General features: G+C 48.1%; 1 protein-coding gene across 1 annotated transcript in view; it reads left to right on the plus strand.

The window, feature by feature from the left end:
* The window catches only part of TMPRSS3 (transmembrane serine protease 3), a gene marked incomplete in the record, with an annotated part of 200,034 nt that extends 179,099 nt beyond the window's left edge, over positions 1 to 20,935 (plus strand). Inside the window, 2 exon segments of the mRNA XM_056559761.1 lie at positions 6,742 to 6,869; positions 20,538 to 20,935. Coding sequence (XP_056415736.1) covers positions 6,742 to 6,869; position 20,538 — 129 coding nt within the window.
* Positions 20,936 to 21,270: the final 335 nt, after the last annotated feature.

Below are 21,270 nucleotides of genomic sequence, written 5' to 3' on the forward strand. Positions count from 1 at the left end.
CAGGAGCTGGCGGAGGAGATGATTGCTGCAGAAGTTGCGACTGAAGTTGCTGCACAATGGTGGACACTTCCGACAGCTGGTGGGTTAGATGGGCGATCTGTCGGGATTGCTGGGCGACCACCGTGGTGATATCAGAGATATAAGGCAGAGGAACTTCAGCGGGATCCATGGCCGGATCTACTGTCACGATGCCGGCTGGCAGGAGGTGGATCCTCTGTGCCAGAGAGGGATTGGCGTGGACCGTGCTAGTGGACCGGTTCTAAGTCACTACAGGTTTTCACCAGAGCCCGCCGCAAAGCGGGATGGTCTTGCTGCGGCGGTAGTGACCAGGTCGTATCCACTAGCAACGGCTCAACCTCTCTGGCTGCTGAAGATAGGCGCGGTACAAGGGAGTAGACAGAAGCAAGGTCGGACGTAGCAGAAGGTCGGGGCAGGCAGCAAGGTTCGTAGTCAGGGTGATAGCAGAAGTTCTGGTACACAGGCTATGGACACACAAAACGCTTTCACTAGGCACAAGGGCAACAAGATCCGGCAAGGGAGTGCATGGGAGGAGGTCAGATATAGTCAGGGACCAGGTGGAAGCCAATTAAGCTAATTGGGCCAGGCACCAATCATTGGTGCACTGGCCCTTTAAGTCTCAGGGAGCTGGCGCGCGCGCGCCCTAGAGAGCGGAGCCGCGCGCGCCAGCACATGACAGCAGGGGACGGGAACGGGTAAGTGACCTGGGATGCGATTCGCGAGCGGGCGCGTCCCGCTGTGCGAATCGCATCCCTGACGGCCATGACAGTGCAGCGCTCCCGGTCAGCGGGACCGACCGGGGCGCTGCGGAGAGAGAGACGCCGTACGCGCTCCGGGGAGGAGCGGGGACCCGGAGCGCTAGGCGTAACACCGGTCTTCCTAAGGGAGTATTCCACTGCCTGTACTTTTGGAAGGTGACTTTACAAGTCTGTACTGATGATGATATTGTCTAGATAGGCTCAGGCATACTGACGATGTGGCCGGAGTACAATATCTATTAGCCTTTAAAATGTAGCGGGAGCACCATGTAGACCAAAGGGTAACACCTTGTACTGGAATAAACCTTCTTGTGTGACAAAGACTGTTTTCTCTTTGGCAGCCTCCTTCAAGGGTACCTGCTAAGTACCCTTTTGTGAGGTCCAAAACAGAAAAGTACCGGGCTTGTCCCAACTTCTCAATAAGCTCATCAACTCGGGGCATTGGATATGCATCGAACTTGGAAACCTCATTAAGTTTCCGGAAATCGTTACAGAACCATAATGTACTGTCTGGTTTGGGTATTAAAACTATCAGACTGGCCCACTCACTTTTCAATTCTTCGATGACATCCAGTTTTAATATCTGTTGCACTTCTTCCGAAATGGCTTGTTGTCGTGACTCAGGTACCCGGTATGGTTTCAACCGTATTTTCACCTGGGGCTCAGTGACAATGTCATGGCGGATGACAGAAGTACGCCCAGGAAGGTCTGAGAACACATCGGTGTTCCTACTGATAAACTCCCTGGCCTCCTGAGTCTGTGCAGAGGAAAGGTTGTCATCAATCTTTACTGTGGCAACTACTTCCCTCGCCCCAGACTGAGGGATGGGAAACTCCACCCCTAACAAACCTGTCCGGAAGCTGTCCTCCACACTGGTCTCCCTCTCTCTCCAGGGTTTCAGCAAGTTTATATGGTACACTTGCTCTGGCTTCCTCCGCCCGGGCTGGTGTACCCTGTACGTCACCTCCCCTATTTTTTCAATCAATTCGTAGGGTCCTTGCTACCTAGCAAGAAACTTACTGTTGACCGCTGGTACCAGAAACTTACTGTCGACCGTTGGTACCAGAACCCGATCTCCGGGGTTAAAATTCCGTACCCGAGCCTGGTGATTATAGACTCTACTCTGGGCCCGCTGAGCTGTCTGCATTTGTGCCCTAACCAAGGGCAACACTGTTTCCATCCGTTCTTGCAACTTCATGACATACTCAACTACACTTTAGTGCGGCGTGGGCTGTTGTTCCCACGCCTCTTTAGCTATGACTAACAGACCACATGGATGTCTGCCGTACAGCAGTTCAAAGGACGAGAACCCAGTAGAGGCCTGGGGCACTTCTCGCACTGCGAACAGGAGATATGGCAGCAAAAGATCTCAATTCTTCCCATCTCTAGCCACCACCCGCTTTAACATGTTTTTTAATGCTTGAATAAACCTTTCTACCAGGCCGTCTGTCTGCGGGTGGTACAGGGAGGCATATAGCTGTTTTACCTGCAGTAACTTACTGAGCTCTTTCATTACCTTTGACATAAACTGGGTGCCCTGGTCAGTCAACACCTCTTTAGGTAAGCCCACTCGGGAAAACATCTCCATTAGCTCCTCAGCTATGAGTTTGGCCGCGTTATGTCGCAGAGGTAGTGCCTCGGGATACCGAGTCGCATAGTCCAGGACTACCAGGATGTGTTTGTGCCCCCTAGCGGATTTCGGCAACGGGCCTACAAGATCCATAGCGATCCGTTCAAACGTGACCTCAATAATTGGGAGGGCTACCAGGGGACTACGGTAATGTGGCTGGGGGCTCGTTATTTGGCATGTTGGGCAAGATTCTTAATACCTTTCAACCTCCTTCTACATGTTGGGCCAAACACTGCGACTGCGTCTTCTGCTGGCCCAAAACATGTTGATGGGCTAACTCTAACACAAGCCTCCGATATGCTTTAGGTACCACCAATTGTTCCACACTCTCACCCTGTACCTGATTTACCCGGTACAGCATCCCCTGGTGGACCACAAAGTGGGGGTATACAGTCTCGGCCTCCAGTTGTTGTGGTACACCTTCTACAATTAGGACATTTTCCCAGGCCCGAGATAGGGTCAGGTCCTGATGTTGTGCTGTACCGATATTTTCTCCCGAGACATTGAAGTCTGCCAACTCTGGACCTGACTAAAGCTCCTCCACATCTCCCACCATTACATTTAGTGGAGATGACTCCTTCTATTCCACCATAGTGATGGTCACCCCAACTGCTGTTGCTTCCGACTCAGGTACACAGGGTTCCGGGGTCACCCCTGAGTAGGGCCAGTCTATTGGGGATACCCCTGCCTCATGGGTCTGGGGAACTCTTGTCTGGGGCCACAAAGACACGAACCCTGGAAAGTCTCTCCCAATTATAAGTTCATAGAGTAAGTGCGTGGCAACGGGCACCTCATGAGTCCAGCGGCCGGTCGTTGTTGACAAAGTCACCAGGGCACTAGGATAGTCTTTAAAGTCCCTGTGTATGCACAAGACTCCCGCTTGTTGGCCTGTATACTCAGTTGGTGGCACCAGGTTGGACCTCACCAAAGTCACCATGCTACCTGAGTCTATTAGTGCCCCCACAACACTATCTCCCACCTTTACCTGGCAGAGGTGATCAGAGTCCCCTGTCTTGGGGACACCAGTAGCACACAGTCTCTGGGCATACAGGGACGGGCGGAGTGCTGCTGCTGGGGAAAATTAGCCCTAACAAGTCTTGTTTCGTGGCAGTCCCAATGTAGCAATGGGGCGGGGCTTTTAGGGCTTTCCAGCCACCTGAGCAAGGGTGGGGACCTCCTGGGTTTAATCGCCCCCTCCCGGAGTTTTACGGTGGCCTCAAACCTTTCTACAAGGTATACCATTCCCAGCGGATTGCTAGGGGACGCCTGGCCAATCCAGCTCTGGAGGGACTAAGACAGAGCCCTCTAGAACATATCGGCCAGGAGACGGCATGGCAGTGGGACTCGACACCTCCGGCTGCAGCCACTTCTGCAGGCCACACAGGCTCAGCTGGCTTATATTCCCACTGCAGCCACTTCTACAGCCACACAGGCTGAGCTGACTTATATTCCCACTGCCTTACCTGGGCCCGGACCCACAAATTTACCCCCAATCTTGCCAGGATCTCACCCTTGACAGTGTCATAATTAGCAACCTGGTTGTCGGGCAAGGGAAAGTACGCTTGCTGGGACTCCGACACCAGGAACGGAGCGATGACCTCAGCCTACTGGTTCCGGGGTAACTTCTCCCTCATGGCCCCTTTTTCAAAAACCGCAAGGTAGAACTCGACCTTATCCGAGGGGGTCATCTTGGGGATTGCCGTCCGCATGGCTTTCCGGGCATCAGGGGCAGCCCGGGTTATCACTGCAGTTTGTAGCACCATCATGTGCTGTAACAGCAGCTGGTTGGTTTCCTGCTGGGGCTTGTTAGCCTCCATGAGTGCTTTCATAACAACCTCCATTTTAGCAACACTGCGGTCACTGGAACACTGTTTTGCCTTGACTCTCTGGAGAAAGCACTCCTGTTGTACTGTCAGTCCTTTGTCGGCAGGATCATTGCCCCTAGCAACCACTACAACAGTTTATCCCAGGCTCAGACCTTACTGCGATGCCCGCATCCTCCACCAAATGTTATGACTTCCTCATGCAGACAGGGGTGGTTGCAGTATAGAGGCAAGGAAACAGTACTTTTCAAATCAAAGTTCCGTGTTTTATTCACACTTGGCAAACAGCAAAAACAGTCTTACATGCAATGCAAAGAAAAACGTAACAAAAGTCCAACCTGTATTCCTTAGGTGTTTGTTCACACCTGAGACCATGCCATGCGGCATCAAGCAAGTCTTTTCCAGGCCTCCAGGCAGGCTACTCACCAGCTTCCAAACTCTCAGGGAAGAACTCCACCTACAGCTCACTCTTGCACTGTGAGCTGCAACTAGCAAATCCCCCTCAGCTGGTGAAGCAAACTGCCTTTAAGGCCAACAAAAGGTGGCCTGGATTGTGGGGAAAGGCCCCCACTATACACTTGACCATTCCCAGTAAGAGCCGGATTGGTCTTCCAGCAATACTACGGCCACAGTGTCAGTCTGCATCGCAGCACAGACATTGAAAAAATGACGGCTCTTACTTCACCAAGCGGCCAGGATCCTTGGTGACACATATCGCCCATCCACCACCATGCCTTTCACCTTCTCACAATATATAGTATACAAAAAGTCTATAGATACATATATATAGTATACAGAAAGTCTATAGATATCTATAGTAGACAGAAAGTCTATAGATATACATATAGTGTACAGAAAGTCTATAGATGTCTATAGTATACAGAAAGTCTATAGATGTCTATAGTATACAGAAAGTCTATAGATGTCTATAGTATACAGAAAGTCTATAGATGTCTATAATATACAGAAAGTCTATAGATGTCTATAGTATACAGAAAGTCTATAGATGTCTATAGTATACAGAAAGTCTATAGATGTCTATAGTATACAGAAAGTCTATAGAGGTCTATAGTATACAGAAAGTCTATAGAGGTCTACAGTATACAGAAAGCCTATAGAGGTCTATAGTATACAGAAAGCCTATAGAGGTCTATAGTATACAGAAAGTCTATAAAGGTCTATAGTATACAGAAAGTCTATAGAGGTCTATAGTATACAGAAAGTCTATAGAGGTCTATAGTATACAGAAAGTCTATAGAGGTCTATAGTATACAGAAAGTCTATAGAGGTCTATAGTATACAGAAAGTCTATAGAGGTCTATAGTATACAGAAAGTCTATAGAGGTCTATAGTATACAGAAAGTCTATAGATGTCTATAGTATACAGAAAGTCTATAGAGGTCTATAGTATACAGAAAGTCTATAGAGGTCTACAGTATACAGAAAGCCTATAGAGGTCTATAGTATACAGAAAGCCTATAGAGGTCTATAGTATACAGAAAGTCTATAAAGGTCTATAGTATACAGAAAGTCTATAGAGGTCTATAGTATACAGAAAGTCTATAGAGGTCTATAGTATACAGAAAGTCTATAGAGGTCTATAGTATACAGAAAGTCTATAGAGGTCTATAGTATACAGAAAGTCTATAGAGGTCTATAGTATACAGAAAGTCTATAGAGGTCTATAGTATACAGAAAGTCTATAGAGGTCTATAGTATACAGAAAGTCTATAGAGGTCTATAGTATACAGAAAGTCTATAGAGGTCTATAGTATACAGAAAGTCTATAGAGGTCTATAGTATACAGAAAGTCTATAGATGCCTATAGTATACAGAAAGTCTATAGATGCCTATAGTATACAGAAAGTCTATAGATGTCTATAGTATACAGAAAGTCTATAGATGTCTATAGTATACAGAAAGTCTATAGATATATATATAGTATACAGAAAGTCTATAGATGTCTATAGTATACAGAAAGTCTATAGATGTCTATAGTATACAGAAAGTCTATAGATATATATATATAGTGTACAGAAAGTCTATATATATATATATATAGTATATACAAAGTCTATAGATATATTTATATATAGTATACAGTAAGTCTATATATTTATATATATATATATATATATATAGTATATACAAAGTCTATAGATATATATAGTATACAGAAAGTCTATAGATATATATAGTATATACAAAGTCTATATGTATGACTAAGAGCCTTTGACGCTTGAAACGTGTTACCATTTTCCTGTTCCTGTTTTTGTCCTCAATAAATGGATTTTATTTGCATTTGAGCTGGATCCTACCGTTTCTGCTTTCTCTATAGACAGTCTCTCTCTCTCTCTCTCTCTCTCTCTCTCTCTCTCTCTCTCTCTCTCTCTCTCTCTCTCTCTCTCTCTCTCTCTCTCTCTCTCTCTCTATATATATATATATATATATATATATATAGTATACAGAAAGTCTATAGATAAATATTTAATATACAAAAAGTCCTTCTCAGCGCAATTTAAGGGCAAACTCCACGCAAAACCAGAAAATTCAAGAGGAACAGCAGGTGACTCCAATCCTACCCATTTTTCAACCAGACTCCTTGGATTATCACCGTAAGGACGCTATGCCACCTATATGGTAAGGACACTATGCCACCTATATGATAAGGACACTATGCCACCTATATGATAAGGACACTATGCCACCTATATGATAAGGACACTATGCCACCTATATGATAAGGATAGTATGCCACCTATATGGTAAGGACACTATGCCACCTATATGATAAGGACACTATGCCACCTATATGATAAGCACACTATGCCACCTATATGATAAGGACGCTATGCCACCTATATGATATGGACACTATGCCACCTATATGGTAAGGACACTATGCCACCTATATGATAAGGACACTATGCCACCTATATGATAAGGACACTATGCCACCTATATGGTAAGGACACTATGCCACCTATATGGTAAGGACACTATGCCACCTATATGATAAGGACACTATGCCACCTATATGATAAGGACACTATGCCACCTATATGGTAAGGACACTGTGCCACCTATATGATAAGGACACTATGCCACCTATATGATAAGGACACTATGCCACCTATATGATAAGGACGCTATGCCACCTATATGGTAAGGACACTATGCCACCTATATGATAAGGACACTATGCCACCTATATGGTAAGGACACTATGCCACCTATATGATAAGGACACTGTGCCACCTATATGATAAGGACACTATGCCACCTATATGGTAAGGACACTGTGCCACCTATATGGTAGGGACACTATGCCACCTATATGATAAGGACACTATGCCACCTATATGGTAAGGACACTATGCCACCTATATGATAAGGATACTGTGCCACCTATATGGTAAGGACACTATGCCACCTATATGATAAGGACACTATGCCACCTATATGATAAGGACACTATGCCACCTATATGATAAGGAACGCTATGCCACCTATATGATAAGGACACTATGCCACCTATATGGTAAGGACACTGTGCCACCTATATGATAAGGACGCTATGCCACCTATATGATAAGGACACTATGCCACCTATATGATAAGAATAGTATGCCACCTATATGATAAGGACACTATGCCACCTATATGATAAGGATACTGTGCCACCTATATGATAAGGACACTATGCCACCTATATGATAAGGACATTATGCCACTTATATGATAAGGACACTATGCCACCTATATGATAAGGACGCTATGCCACCTATATGATAAGGACACTGTGCCACCTATATGATAAGGACACTATGCCACCTATATGATAAGGATAGTATGCCACCTATATGGTAAGGACACTATGCCACCTATATGGTAAGGACACTATGCCACCTATATGATAAGGACACTATGCCACCTATATGATAAGGACACTATGCCACCTATATGATAAGGACACTATGCCATCTATATGATAAGGACACTATGCCATCTATATGATAAGGACACTGTGCCACCTATATGTTGAGGACACTATGCCACCTATATCATAAGGACGCTATGCCACCTATATGATAAGGACACTATGCCACCTATATGATAAGGACACTATGCCACCTATATGATAAGGACACTATGCCACCTATATCATAAGGACGCTATGCCACCTATATGATAAGGATAGTATGCCACCTATATGGTAAGGACACTATGCCACCTATATGGTAAGGACACTATGCCACCTATATGATAAGGACACTATGCCACCTATATGATAAGGACACTATGCCACCTATATGATAAGGACACTATGCCACCTATATGATAAGCACACTATGCCACCTATATGATAAGGACGCTATGCCACCTATATGATAAGGACGCTATGCCACCTATATGATAAGGACGCTATGCCACCTATATGGTAAGGACACTATGCCACCTATATGATAAGGACGCTATGCCACCTATATGGTAAGGACACTATGCCACCTATATGATAAGGACACTATGCCACCTATATGGTAAGGACACTATGCCACCTATATGATAAGGACACTATGCCACCTATATGATAAGGACACTATGCCACCTATATGATATGGACACTATGCCACCTATATGATAAGGACACTATGCCACCTATATGATAAGGACACTATGCCACCTATATGATATGGACACTATGCCACCTATATGATAAGGACACTATGCCACCTATATGATAAGCACACTATGCCACCTATATGATAAGGACGCTATGCCACCTATATGATAAGGACGCTATGCCACCTATATGATAAGGACGCTATGCCACCTATATGGTAAGTGTCACGATGCCGGCTGGCAGGTAGTGGATCCTCTGTGCCAGAGAGGGATTGGCGTGGACCGTGCTAGAGGATCGGTTCTAAGTCACTACTGGTTTTCACCAGAGCCCGCCGCAAAGCGGGATGGTCTTGCTGCGGCGGTAGTGACCAGGTCGTATCCCCTAGCAACGGCTCAACCTCTCTGGCTGCTGAAGATAGGCGCGGTACAAGGGAGTAGACAGAAGCAAGGTCGGACGTAGCAGAAGGTCGGGGCAGGCAGCAAGGATCGTAGTCAGGGGCAACGGCAGGAGGTCTGGAACACAGGCTAGGAACACACAAGGAAACGCTTTCACTGGCACTAAGGCAACAAGATCCGGCGAGGGAGTGAAGGGGAAGTGAGGTGATATAGGGAAGTGCACAGGTGTAAACACTAATTGGAACCACTGCGCCAATCAGCGGCGCAGTGGCCCTTTAAATCGCAAAGACCCGGCGCGCGCGCGCCCTAGGGAGCGGGGCCGCGCGCGCCGGGACAGAACTGACGGAGAGCGAGTCAGGTACGGGAGCCGGGGTGCGCATCGCGAGCGGGCGCTACCCGCATCGCGAATCGCATCCCGGCCAGAGGCGGTATCGCAGCGCCCCGGGTCCGTGGGACCGACCGGAGCGCTGCAGTGAGAGGAGTGTAGCGAGCGCTCCGGGGAGGAGCGGGGACCCGGAGCGCTCGGCGTAACAGTACCCCCCCCCCTTGGGTCTCCCCCTCTTCTTGGAGCCTGAGAACCTGAGGACCAGACTTTTGTCCAGGATATTGTCCTCAGGTTCCCAGGACCTCTCTTCTGGACCACAACCCTCCCAATCCACTAAAAAGAAGGTTTTCCCTCTGACCTTTTTAGATGCTAAAATTTCTTTGACGGAGAAGATGTCCGAGGAGCCGGAGACAGGAGTGGGGGGAACAGATTTGGGAGAGAAACGGTTAATGATAAGTGGTTTAAGAAGAGAAACATGAAAGGCATTAGGAATACGAAGAGAAGGAGGAAGAAGAAGTTTGTAAGAGACAGGATTAATCTGGCGCAAAATCTTGAAAGGACCAAGATAGCGTGGTCCCAACTTATAGCTAGGGACACGGAAGCGGACATATTTGGCGGAGAGCCATACCTTGTCTCCAGGGGAAAAAATGGGAGGAGCTCTTCTTTTCTTATCCGCGAATCTCTTCATGCGTGAAGAAGCCTGTAAGAGAGAATTTTGGGTCTCTCTCCATATGATGGAAAGATCACGAGAAATTTCATCCACAGCGGGCAGACCAGAGGGCAAGGGGGTAGGGAGGGGGGGAAGAGGGTGACGGCCGTACACCACGAAAAACGGGGATTTGGAGGAAGATTCAGAGATTCTGAAATTATACGAGAATTCGGCCCAAGGTAGAAGATCTGCCCAGTCATCCTGGCGGGAGGAAACAAAATGTCGTAAATAGTCACCCAAGATCTGGTTAATTCTTTCTACTTGTCCATTGGATTGAGGATGGTATGCAGAAGAAAAATTTAATTTAATTTTGAGTTGTTTACAGAGGGCCCTCCAGAATTTAGACACAAATTGGACGCCTCTATCCGAGACGATCTGCGTAGGCAACCCGTGAAGACGAAAAATGTGTACAAAAAATTGTTTAGCCAACTGAGGCGCTGAAGGAAGACCAGGAAGAGGGATGAAATGTGCCATTTTGGAGAATCGATCAACGACCACCCAAATAACAGTGTTGCCATGGGATGGGGGTAAGTCAGTAATAAAATCCATACCAATCAGAGACCAAGGTTGTTCGGGAACAGGCAGAGGAAGAAGAAAACCAGCGGGCTTCTGGCGAGGAGTCTTATCCCGGGCACAGATAGTGCAGGCTCGCACAAAGTCCACCACATCAGTCTCTAGAGTCGGCCACCAATAGAAGCGAGAGATGAGTTGCACAGATTTCTTGATGCCCGCATGACCTGCGAGATGGGAGGAGTGACCCCATTTGAGGATTCCGAGGCGTTGGCGTGGAGAAACAAAGGTCTTTCCTGGAGGAGTTTGCCTGATGGAGGCTGGAGAAGTGGAAATCAGGCAGTCAGGAGGAATGATGTGTTGAGGAGAGAGTTCAATTTCAGAAGCATCTGAGGAACGAGAGAGAGCATCGGCCCTAATGTTCTTATCAGCAGGCCGAAAGTGAATTTCAAAATTAAATCGGGCAAAGAACAGAGACCACCTGGCCTGACGAGGATTCAGCCGTTGGGCAGACTCGAGGTATGAGAGGTTCTTGTGATCGGTGTAAATAATAACTGGAAATCTTGATCCCTCCAGCAGATGCCTCCATTCCTCAAGTGCTAATTTAATGGCTAGAAGCTCTCGATCCCCGATGGAGTAGTTCCTCTCCGCCGGAGAGAAGGTCCTAGAAAAAAAACCACAAGTAACAGCATGCCCGGAAGAGTTTTTTTGTAGAAGGACAGCTCCAGCTCCCACTGAGGAGGCATCAACCTCCAATAGGAAGGGTTTAGATGGGTCAGGTCTGGAGAGCACGGGAGCCGAAGAGAAGGCAGACTTGAGTCGTTTAAAGGCGTCTTCCGCTTGAGGAGGCCAAGACTTGGGATCGGCATTTTTTTTGGTTAAAGCCACAATAGGAGCCACAATGGTAGAAAAATGTGGAATAAATTGCCTGTAATAATTGGCGAACCCCAAAAAACGTTGGATGGCACGGAGTCCGGAGGGGCGTGGCCAATCTAAGACGGCAGAGAGTTTATCTGGATCCATTTGTAGTCCCTGGCCAGAGACCAAGTATCCTAGAAAAGGAAGAGATTGGCATTCAAACAGACATTTCTCAATTTTAGCATAGAGTTGATTGTCACGAAGTCTCTGAAGAACCATACGGACATGCTGGCGGTGTTCTTCTAGATTGGCCGAAAAAATTAGGATATCATCAAGATATACAACAACACAGGAGTATAACAGATCACGAAAAATTTCATTAACAAAGTCTTGGAAGACAGCAGGGGCGTTGCACAGGCCAAAGGGCATGACCAGATACTCAAAGTGTCCATCTCTGGTGTTAAATGCTGTTTTCCACTCATCCCCCTCTCTGATGCGGATGAGGTTATAGGCGCCTCTTAAGTCCAATTTAGTAAAGATGTGGGCACCTTGGAGGCGATCAAAGAGTTCAGAGATGAGGGGTAAGGGGTAGCGGTTCTTAACCGTGATTTTATTAAGTCCGCGGTAGTCAATGCAAGGACGTAGAGAGCCATCTTTTTTGGACACAAAGAAAAATCCGGCTCCGGCAGGAGAGGAGGATTTACGGATAAAGCCCTTTTTTAGATTCTCCTGGACGTATTCAGACATGGCAAGAGTCTCTGGGGCAGAGAGAGGATAAATTCTGCCCCGGGGTGGAGTAGTGCCCGGGAGGAGGTCGATAGGACAATCATAAGGCCTGTGAGGAGGTAGAGTCTCCGCTTGTTTTTTGCAGAAAACATCCGCGAAGTCCATATAGGCCTTAGGGAGACCGGTTACTGGAGGAAGCATAGAGTTACGGCAAGGGTTACTGGGAACCGGTTTTAGACAGTCCTTTGAACAAGAGGGCCCCCAACTCTTGATCTCCCCAGTGGACCAATCCAGGGTTGGGGAATGAAGTTGAAGCCAGGGAAGTCCAAGGAGAATTTCCGAGGTGCAATTGGGGAGGACCAAAAGTTCAATCCTCTCGTGATGAGATCCGATGCTCATTAGAAGGGGCTCCGTGCGGAAACGTATGGAACAGTCCAATCTTTCATTGTTTATACAATTGATGTAAAGGGGTCTGGTGAGACTGGTCACTGGGATGTTGAACCTGTTGACGAGAGAGGCCAAAATAAAATTTCCTGCAGATCCAGAGTCTAAGAAGGCCACAGAAGAGAAGGAGAAGGCAGAGGCAGACATCCGCACAGGCACAGTAAGACGTGGAGAAGCAGAGTGGACATCAAGGATTGTCTCACCTTTGTGCGGAGTCAGGGTACGTCTTTCCAGGCGGGGAGGGCGGATAGGACAATCCCTCAGGAAGTGTTCGGTACTAGCACAGTACAGGCAGAGGTTCTCCATGCGGCGTCGTGTCCTCTCTTGAGATGTCAGGCGAGACCGGTCGACCTGCATAGCCTCCACGGCGGGAGGCACAGGAACAGATTGCAGGGAACCAGAGGAGAGAGGAGCCGAGGAGAAGAAACGCCTCGTGCGAACAGAGTCCATATCTTGGCGGAGCTCCTGACGCCTTTCGGAAAAACGCATGTCAATGCGAGTGGCTAGGTGAATAAGTTCATGAAGATTAGCAGGCATTTCTCGTGCGGCCAGAACATCTTTAATGTTGCTGGATAGGCCTTTTTTAAAGGTCGCGCAGAGGGCCTCATTGTTCCAGGATAATTCAGAAGCAAGAGTACGGAATTGTACGGCATACTCGCCAACGGAAGAATTACCCTGGACCAGGTTCAACAGGGCAGTCTCAGCAGAAGAGGCTCGGGCAGGTTCCTCAAAGACACTTCGAATTTCCGAGAAGAAGGAGTGTACAGAGGCAGTGACGGGGTCATTGCGGTCCCAGAGCGGTGTGGCCCAAGCCAGGGCTTTTCCAGACAGCAGGCTGACTACGAAAGCCACCTTAGACCTTTCAGTGGGGAACTGGTCCGACATCATCTCCAAGTGTAATGAACATTGGGAAAGGAAGCCACGGCAAAACTTAGAGTCCCCATCAAATTTATCCGGCAAGGATAGTCGTAGTCCAGAAGCGGCCACTCGCTGCGGAGGAGGTACAGGAGCTGGCGGAGGAGATGGTTGCTGGAGCTGTGGTAGTAACTGTTGTAGCATAACAGTCAGTTGAGACAGCTGTTGGCCTTGTTGCGCAATCTGTTGTGACTGCTGGGCGACCACCGTGGTGAGGTCAGCGACAACTGGCAGAGGAACTTCAGCGGGATCCATGGCCGGATCTACTGTCACGATGCCGGCTGGCAGGTAGTGGATCCTCTGTGCCAGAGAGGGATTGGCGTGGACCGTGCTAGAGGATCGGTTCTAAGTCACTACTGGTTTTCACCAGAGCCCGCCGCAAAGCGGGATGGTCTTGCTGCGGCGGTAGTGACCAGGTCGTATCCCCTAGCAACGGCTCAACCTCTCTGGCTGCTGAAGATAGGCGCGGTACAAGGGAGTAGACAGAAGCAAGGTCGGACGTAGCAGAAGGTCGGGGCAGGCAGCAAGGATCGTAGTCAGGGGCAACGGCAGGAGGTCTGGAACACAGGCTAGGAACACACAAGGAAACGCTTTCACTGGCACTAAGGCAACAAGATCCGGCGAGGGAGTGAAGGGGAAGTGAGGTGATATAGGGAAGTGCACAGGTGTAAACACTAATTGGAACCACTGCGCCAATCAGCGGCGCAGTGGCCCTTTAAATCGCAAAGACCCGGCGCGCGCGCGCCCTAGGGAGCGGGGCCGCGCGCGCCGGGACAGAACTGACGGAGAGCGAGTCAGGTACGGGAGCCGGGGTGCGCATCGCGAGCGGGCGCTACCCGCATCGCGAATCGCATCCCGGCCAGAGGCGGTATCGCAGCGCCCCGGGTCCGTGGGACCGACCGGAGCGCTGCAGTGAGAGGAGTGTAGCGAGCGCTCCGGGGAGGAGCGGGGACCCGGAGCGCTCGGCGTAACAGTAAGGACGCTATGCCACCTATATGGTAAGGACACTATGCCACGTATATGATAAGGACACTATGCCACCTATATGGTAAGGACACTATGCCACCTATATGATAAGGACACTATGCCACCTATATGATAAAGACACTATGCCACCTATATGATAAGGACACTATGCCACCTATATGATAAGGACACTATGCCACCTATATGATAAGGACACTATGCCACCTATATGGTAAGGACACTGTGCCGCCTCTATGATAAGGACACTATGCCACCTATATGGTAAGGACACTATGCCACCTATATGATATGGACACTATGCCACCTATATGGTAAGGACACTATGCCACCTATATGATAAGGACACTATGCCCAGGGCCAGATTAAGGCTGCCTGGAAAACGGAGCACTTCATTATGATGCCCCCCCCCCCCCCCACGACAGTCCCCCTTCCCTTCCACTGAGTGGAACAGGAGTCAGGACCCGTAAAAATAAAATGGGCGGCATGGTCTAAAATCACTTCAGTTCAGGTCACTCTTTCCAGCTGTTGCAAAGCTACAACCCCCATTATGTCTGGAGAGCTTCGGGCATTATAGGAGTTGTAGTTTTGTAACAGCTGGAGCCTCATATACAGTGTCATCCATTATTACTGCAAAACTGAGAAGTGAGGAGAGACCTAATGGGACGGTCAGGAGAAAACACAAACATAAAATCACTCACAGGAGACGTCTTCTCTGTTGTCTTTCCTTTTCTTCTTCATCTGGTCCAGACGCCAGGTCTTCTTCCAGCTCCATCTTCCTCTGTAAAGTTCGATGCCCGGACATCATTGGTTCCTCACAGCCGCTCCTCATCCTCTGTATAAAGACAACAATCATTATAACCCTACAAGAGACTGTGCTTCCTAAATATAATACTGCCAAACCCTGTGTACCCTGTATATTATACTGCCAAACCCTGTGCACCCTGTATATTATACTGCCAAACCCTGTATACCCTGTATATTATACTGCCAAACCCTGTGTACTCTGTATATTATACTGCCAAACCCTGTGCATCCTGTATATTATACTGCCAAACCCTGTGTACCCCGTATATTATACTGCCAAACCCTGTGTACCCTGTATATTATACTGCCAAACCCTGTGTACCCCGTATATTATACTGCCAAACCCTGTGTACCCTGTATATTATACTGCCAAACCCTGTGTACCCTGTATATTATACTGCCAAACCCTGTGTACCCTGTATATTATACTGCCAAACTCTGTGTACCCTGTATATTATACTGCCAAACCCTGTGTACCCTGTATATTATACTGCCAAACCCTGTGTACCCTGTATATTATACTGCCAAACCCTGTGTACCCTGTATATTATACTGCCAAACCCTGTGTACCCTGTATATTATACTGCCAAACCCTGTGTACCCTTTATATTATACTGCCAAACCCTGTGTACCCTGTATATTATACTGCCAAACCCTGTGTACCCTGTATATTATACTGCCAAACCCTGTGTACCCTGTATATTATACTGCCAAACCCTGTGCACCCTGTATATTATACTGCCAAACCCTGTGTACCCCGTATATTATACTGCCAAACCCTGTGTACCCTTTATATTATACTGCCAAACCCTGTGTACCCTGTATATTATACTGCCAAACCCTGTGTACTCTGTATATTATACTGCCAAACCCTGTGCACCCTGTATATTATACTGCCAAACCCTGTGTACCATGTATATTATAATGTCAAACCCTGTGTACTCTGTATATTATACTGCCAAACCCTGTGTACTCTGTATATTATACTGCCAAACCCTGTGTACCCTGTATATTATACTGCCAAACCCTGTGTACCCTGTATATTATACTGCCAAACCCTGTGTACCCTGTATATTATACTGCCAAACCCTGTGCACCCTGTATATTATACTGCCAAACCCTGTGTACCCCCGTATATTATACTGCCAAACCCTGTGTACCCTTTATATTATACTGCCAAACCCTGTGTACCCTGTATATTATACTGCCAAACCCTGTGTACTCTGTATATTATACTGCCAAACCCTGTGCACCCTGTATATTATACTGCCAAACCCTGTGTACCATGTATATTATAATGTCAAACCCTGTGTACTCTGTATATTATACTGCCAAACCCTGTGTACTCTGTATATTATACTGCCAAACCCTGTGTACTCTGTATATTATACTGCCAAACCCTGTGCACCCTGTATATTATACTGCCAAACCCTGTGTACCATGTATATTATAATGTCAAACCCTGTGTACTCTGTATATTATACTGCCAAACCCTGTGTACTCTGTATATTATACTGCCAAACCCTGTGTACCCTGTATATTATACTGCCAAACCCTGTGTACCCTGTATATTATACTGCCAAACCCTGTGCACCCTGTATATTATACTGCCAAACCCTGTGTACCCCGTATATTATACTGCCAAACCCTGTGTACCCTTTATATTATACTGCCAAACCCTGTGTACCCTGTATATTATACTGCCAAACCCTGTGTACTCTGTATATTATACTGCCAAACCCTGTGCACCCTGTATATTATACTGCCAAACCCTGTGTACCATGTATATTATAATGTCAAACCCTGTGTACTCTGTATATTATACTGCCAAACCCTGTGTACTCTGTATATTATACTGCCAAACCCTGTGTACTCTGTATATTATACTGCCAAACCCTGTGTACTCTGTATATTATACTGCCAAACCCTGTGTACCCTGTATATTATACTGCCAAACTCTGTGTACTCTGTATACTACCAAACATCATGCCCTCTAAAAATAATACTACCACACACTGTGTCTTCCATTGTGTGCACAGAGCAGCAGCATCCCATTGAAAACAAGCAAAATTCTGCTGGCGGAAGTTCGTAGTGTGGACGAGCCCTAATTCCCACAGACCCCTAAGTCCTCCTCCAGACTCCTGCTCCCAGAGACCCCTAAGGCTAGGTTTCCCCCTTTTTTTTTACCTGCAAAAACACAGAAAAACTGCTACTGCTTTTTCCTGTGTTATGGTAATTTTTTGGAATTTTTTTCTTGTGCTTTTGCCTTCTCTGTAAACTTAGCCTTAGTCCTCCCCTGGTCCTTAAAGGGGTACTCCACCCCTAGACATCTTATCCCCTATCTAAAGGATATGGGATAAGATGTCTGATCGCGGGGGTCCCTCCGCTGGGGACCTCCGCAATATAGCATGCAGCACCCACCTGTATCTGCTTCTGGCAGCGCTGGAGGTTCTGGCTCCCGACCACGGGAACGGAAGATCATGACGTCACGACTCTGCCCCATGTGACGTGCCAGTGTGACGTGACCTGCCCCCCAATGCAAGTCTATGGGAGGGGGCGTGACAGTTCCCCCACAGTAGGTTGCAGTTCCCCCGCTTTAGGTTGTAGTTCCCCCACAGTAGGTTGCAGTTCCCCCACATTAGGTTGTAGTTCCCCCACAGTAGGTTGTAGTCCCCCCACATTACGTTGGCAGTGTCCCCCACAGACATACAGCCTCCAGCCATATACAGTGTATGGCTGGAGAACCGTATGTCTGTGTACTGCCCCACTTCAGTGCTCCGACCACCGCTCCTCTTGTCTGGGGTCATGATCTACTGCTATGGCCTAGGGGCCATAGCAGTAGGTCCCGTGAACGGAGGAGCAGTGGTCGGAGCACTGAAGATGACGTGTAGGTAACTTACCATGCGTGCATCCTCGTTGCTCCGCTCCTACGGGCGCACGCACAGGATGTCAGTGATGTCCCTGCGTGGGCTACCTCCTGGCGGCCCCTGTTTTTTAAAGTTAACACGGGGCCACAGAAAGGTAACCGGGACATCCTTGTGTCCCGAAAAGATCTTTCAGGACACAGGTATGTCCTGCTGAATTACAGTATTTATCTGCGTATAACACGCACTGGCATATAACACGCACCCTAATTTTCACAGGAAAATTTGAGGGGAAAAAATAAATGTAAAATTTATGACTTGGAAGCTCTGAACTATATGCTGCATCATCCCCCCAACTTTGATTCCCCTTGATCCTCAGTTTGTTCCTTCCTCCCCCTTTTATCAACCCCTGTGCCATATTTACACCCCCCCGCCTCCTTTCCCGTGTTTACCCCTGCTCATCATCCCCCCCAGCTCATCATCCCCCCCTGCTCATCATTCCCCCCCGCTCATCATTCCCCCCTGCTCATCATTCCCCCCTGCTCATCATTCCCCCCCCCTGCTCATCATTCCCCCCCTGCTCATCATTCCCCCCCTGCTCATCATTCCCCCCCTGCTCATCATTCCCCCCCGCTGCTCATCATTCCCCCCCGCTGCTCATCATTCCCCCCTGCTCATCATTCCCCCCCCTGCTCATCATTCCCCCTGCTCATCATTCCCCCCCCTGCTCATCATTCCCCCCTGCTCATCATTCCCCCCCGCTCATCATCCCCCCCTGCTCATCATTCCCCCCCCTGCTCATCATTCCCCCCTGCTCATCATTCCCCCCCCCGCTAATCATTCCCCCCCTGCTCATCATTCCCCCCCCTGCTCATCATTCCCCCCTGCTCATCATTCCCCCCCTGCTCATCATTCCCCCCCCGCTCATCATTCCCTCCTGCTCATCATTCCCCCCCGTTCATCATTACCCCCCCGTTCATCATTACCCCCCCCTGCTCATCATTACCCCCCCTGCTCATCATTACCCCCCCTGCTCATCATTCCCCCCCCTGCTCATCATTCCCCCCTGCTCATCATTCCCCCCCTGCTCATCATTCCCCCCCGCTCATCATTCCCCCCTGCTCATCATTCATCCCCCTGCTCATCATTACCCCCCCTGCTCATCATTACCCCCCTGCTCATCATTACCCCCCCTGCCCATCATTCCCCCCCCTGCTCATCATTACCCACCCCTGCTCATCATTCCCCCCCTGCTCATCATTACCCACCCCTGCTCATCATTCCCCCCCTGCTCATCATTACCCACCCCTGCTCATCATAACCCCCCTGCTCATCATTACCCCCCCTGGTCATCATTACCCCCCCTGGTCATCATTACCCCCCCCCCCCCGCTCATCATTACCCCCCTGCCAATCATTCATCCCATGCTCATCATTACCCCCCTCTGCCTCATCATCCTCCCCCACTCATAATCCTCCCCTGCTCATTGCTCCCCCCTCCTCCTGCTTTTTCTATTTTTCATATTTCCTTACCTGGCTGCGCTCGGCAGGCTCAGGTGATGCGTCGGGTCATGTGGGCTGTGACGAGTGACGTCTCCTGCGGCTCCTCTGTTCAGCGTCAGGGACGTCACTCATCATTTCCTGCAGCGCTGGGGTGTAATGAAGAAAACTGTGCCCTGTAGCGGCCGCAGGAAATGATGAGTGACGTCCCTGACGCCGAACAGAGGAGCCGCAGGAGACGTCAGTCGTCACAGCCCACATGACCCGACGCATCACCTGAGCCTGCCGAGCGCGGCCAGGTAAGGAAATATGAAAAACAGAAAAAGCAGGTCACTGTTTTAAAGTGGCCGCGGCCGGGCTACTGATCTTTAACAAGCAGCCGGCGCTGTGGCCACTTTAAAACAGTCACCCCCCCCCGATCCGCTACTGAGCAGCCCGCAGGCATGTCCTGAATGTGAAGGGGCCCCCTGCGGGCACAGGTCCTGGAGCAGGTGCTCCAGGTGCGCCAATGATGATCTGGCCCTGACTATGCCACCTATATGATAAGGACACTATGCCACCTATATGATACAACACATTGGTACAGAGTGGCCCAGAAGTTCCTGTTTTAGGAAGAAAAAAAATTTAACTCTTTGTTTCTTATCACAGAGAGAAGAGAGGAGGATGAACTGAGGGCACTCACCAACCTCCTATTTTGTCTTATGTTTACAACAAATAGACTCCATCAAGAATAAGGAACCTACCGACCATTGACCTGTGACCGAGTGACCCTTATGTCTATGTATCGGTGCACTGCGTAGAGGATAATATATACTATATACTCTTCATATAGTCAGGAGCTGCATGTACCACGTATGCCAACTGGGAACATGCTAAAGCTGATTTCGGTTGGACCGACTGGCGACTGGCCATCTACTGTGTATGGTGACCTCTTGATGGTGCAGTTGTAGGGGTATTCCAGGAAAAAAACTTTATTTTTATTTTTATATCAACTAGTTCCAGAAAGTTAAACAGATTTGTAAATTATTTCTATTAAAAAATTGTAATCCTTCCAATAATTATTAGCTGCTGAAGTTGAGTTGTACTTTTCTGTCTGGCAACAGTGCTCTCTGCTGACATCTCTGCTTGTCTCAGGAACTGCACAGAGTAGAAGAGGTTTGCTATGGGGATTTGCTTCTACTCTGGACAGTTCCAGAGACAGGTGTCATCAGAGAGCACTTCGACAGAAAAGAACAACTCAACTTCAGCGGCTCATAAGTACTGAAAGGATTAAGATTTTTAAATAAAAGTAATTTACAAATCTGTTTAACTTTCTAGTGCCCAGGGCACTTATGGGAGCAACATCAAAAGACCCCTTTCTAGTCAATCTGTGCAAGTCCCT

Source organism: Hyla sarda, chromosome 2 (genome assembly GCF_029499605.1).
Source record: "Hyla sarda isolate aHylSar1 chromosome 2, aHylSar1.hap1, whole genome shotgun sequence".
NCBI classification, from domain to species: domain Eukaryota; kingdom Metazoa; phylum Chordata; class Amphibia; order Anura; family Hylidae; genus Hyla; species Hyla sarda.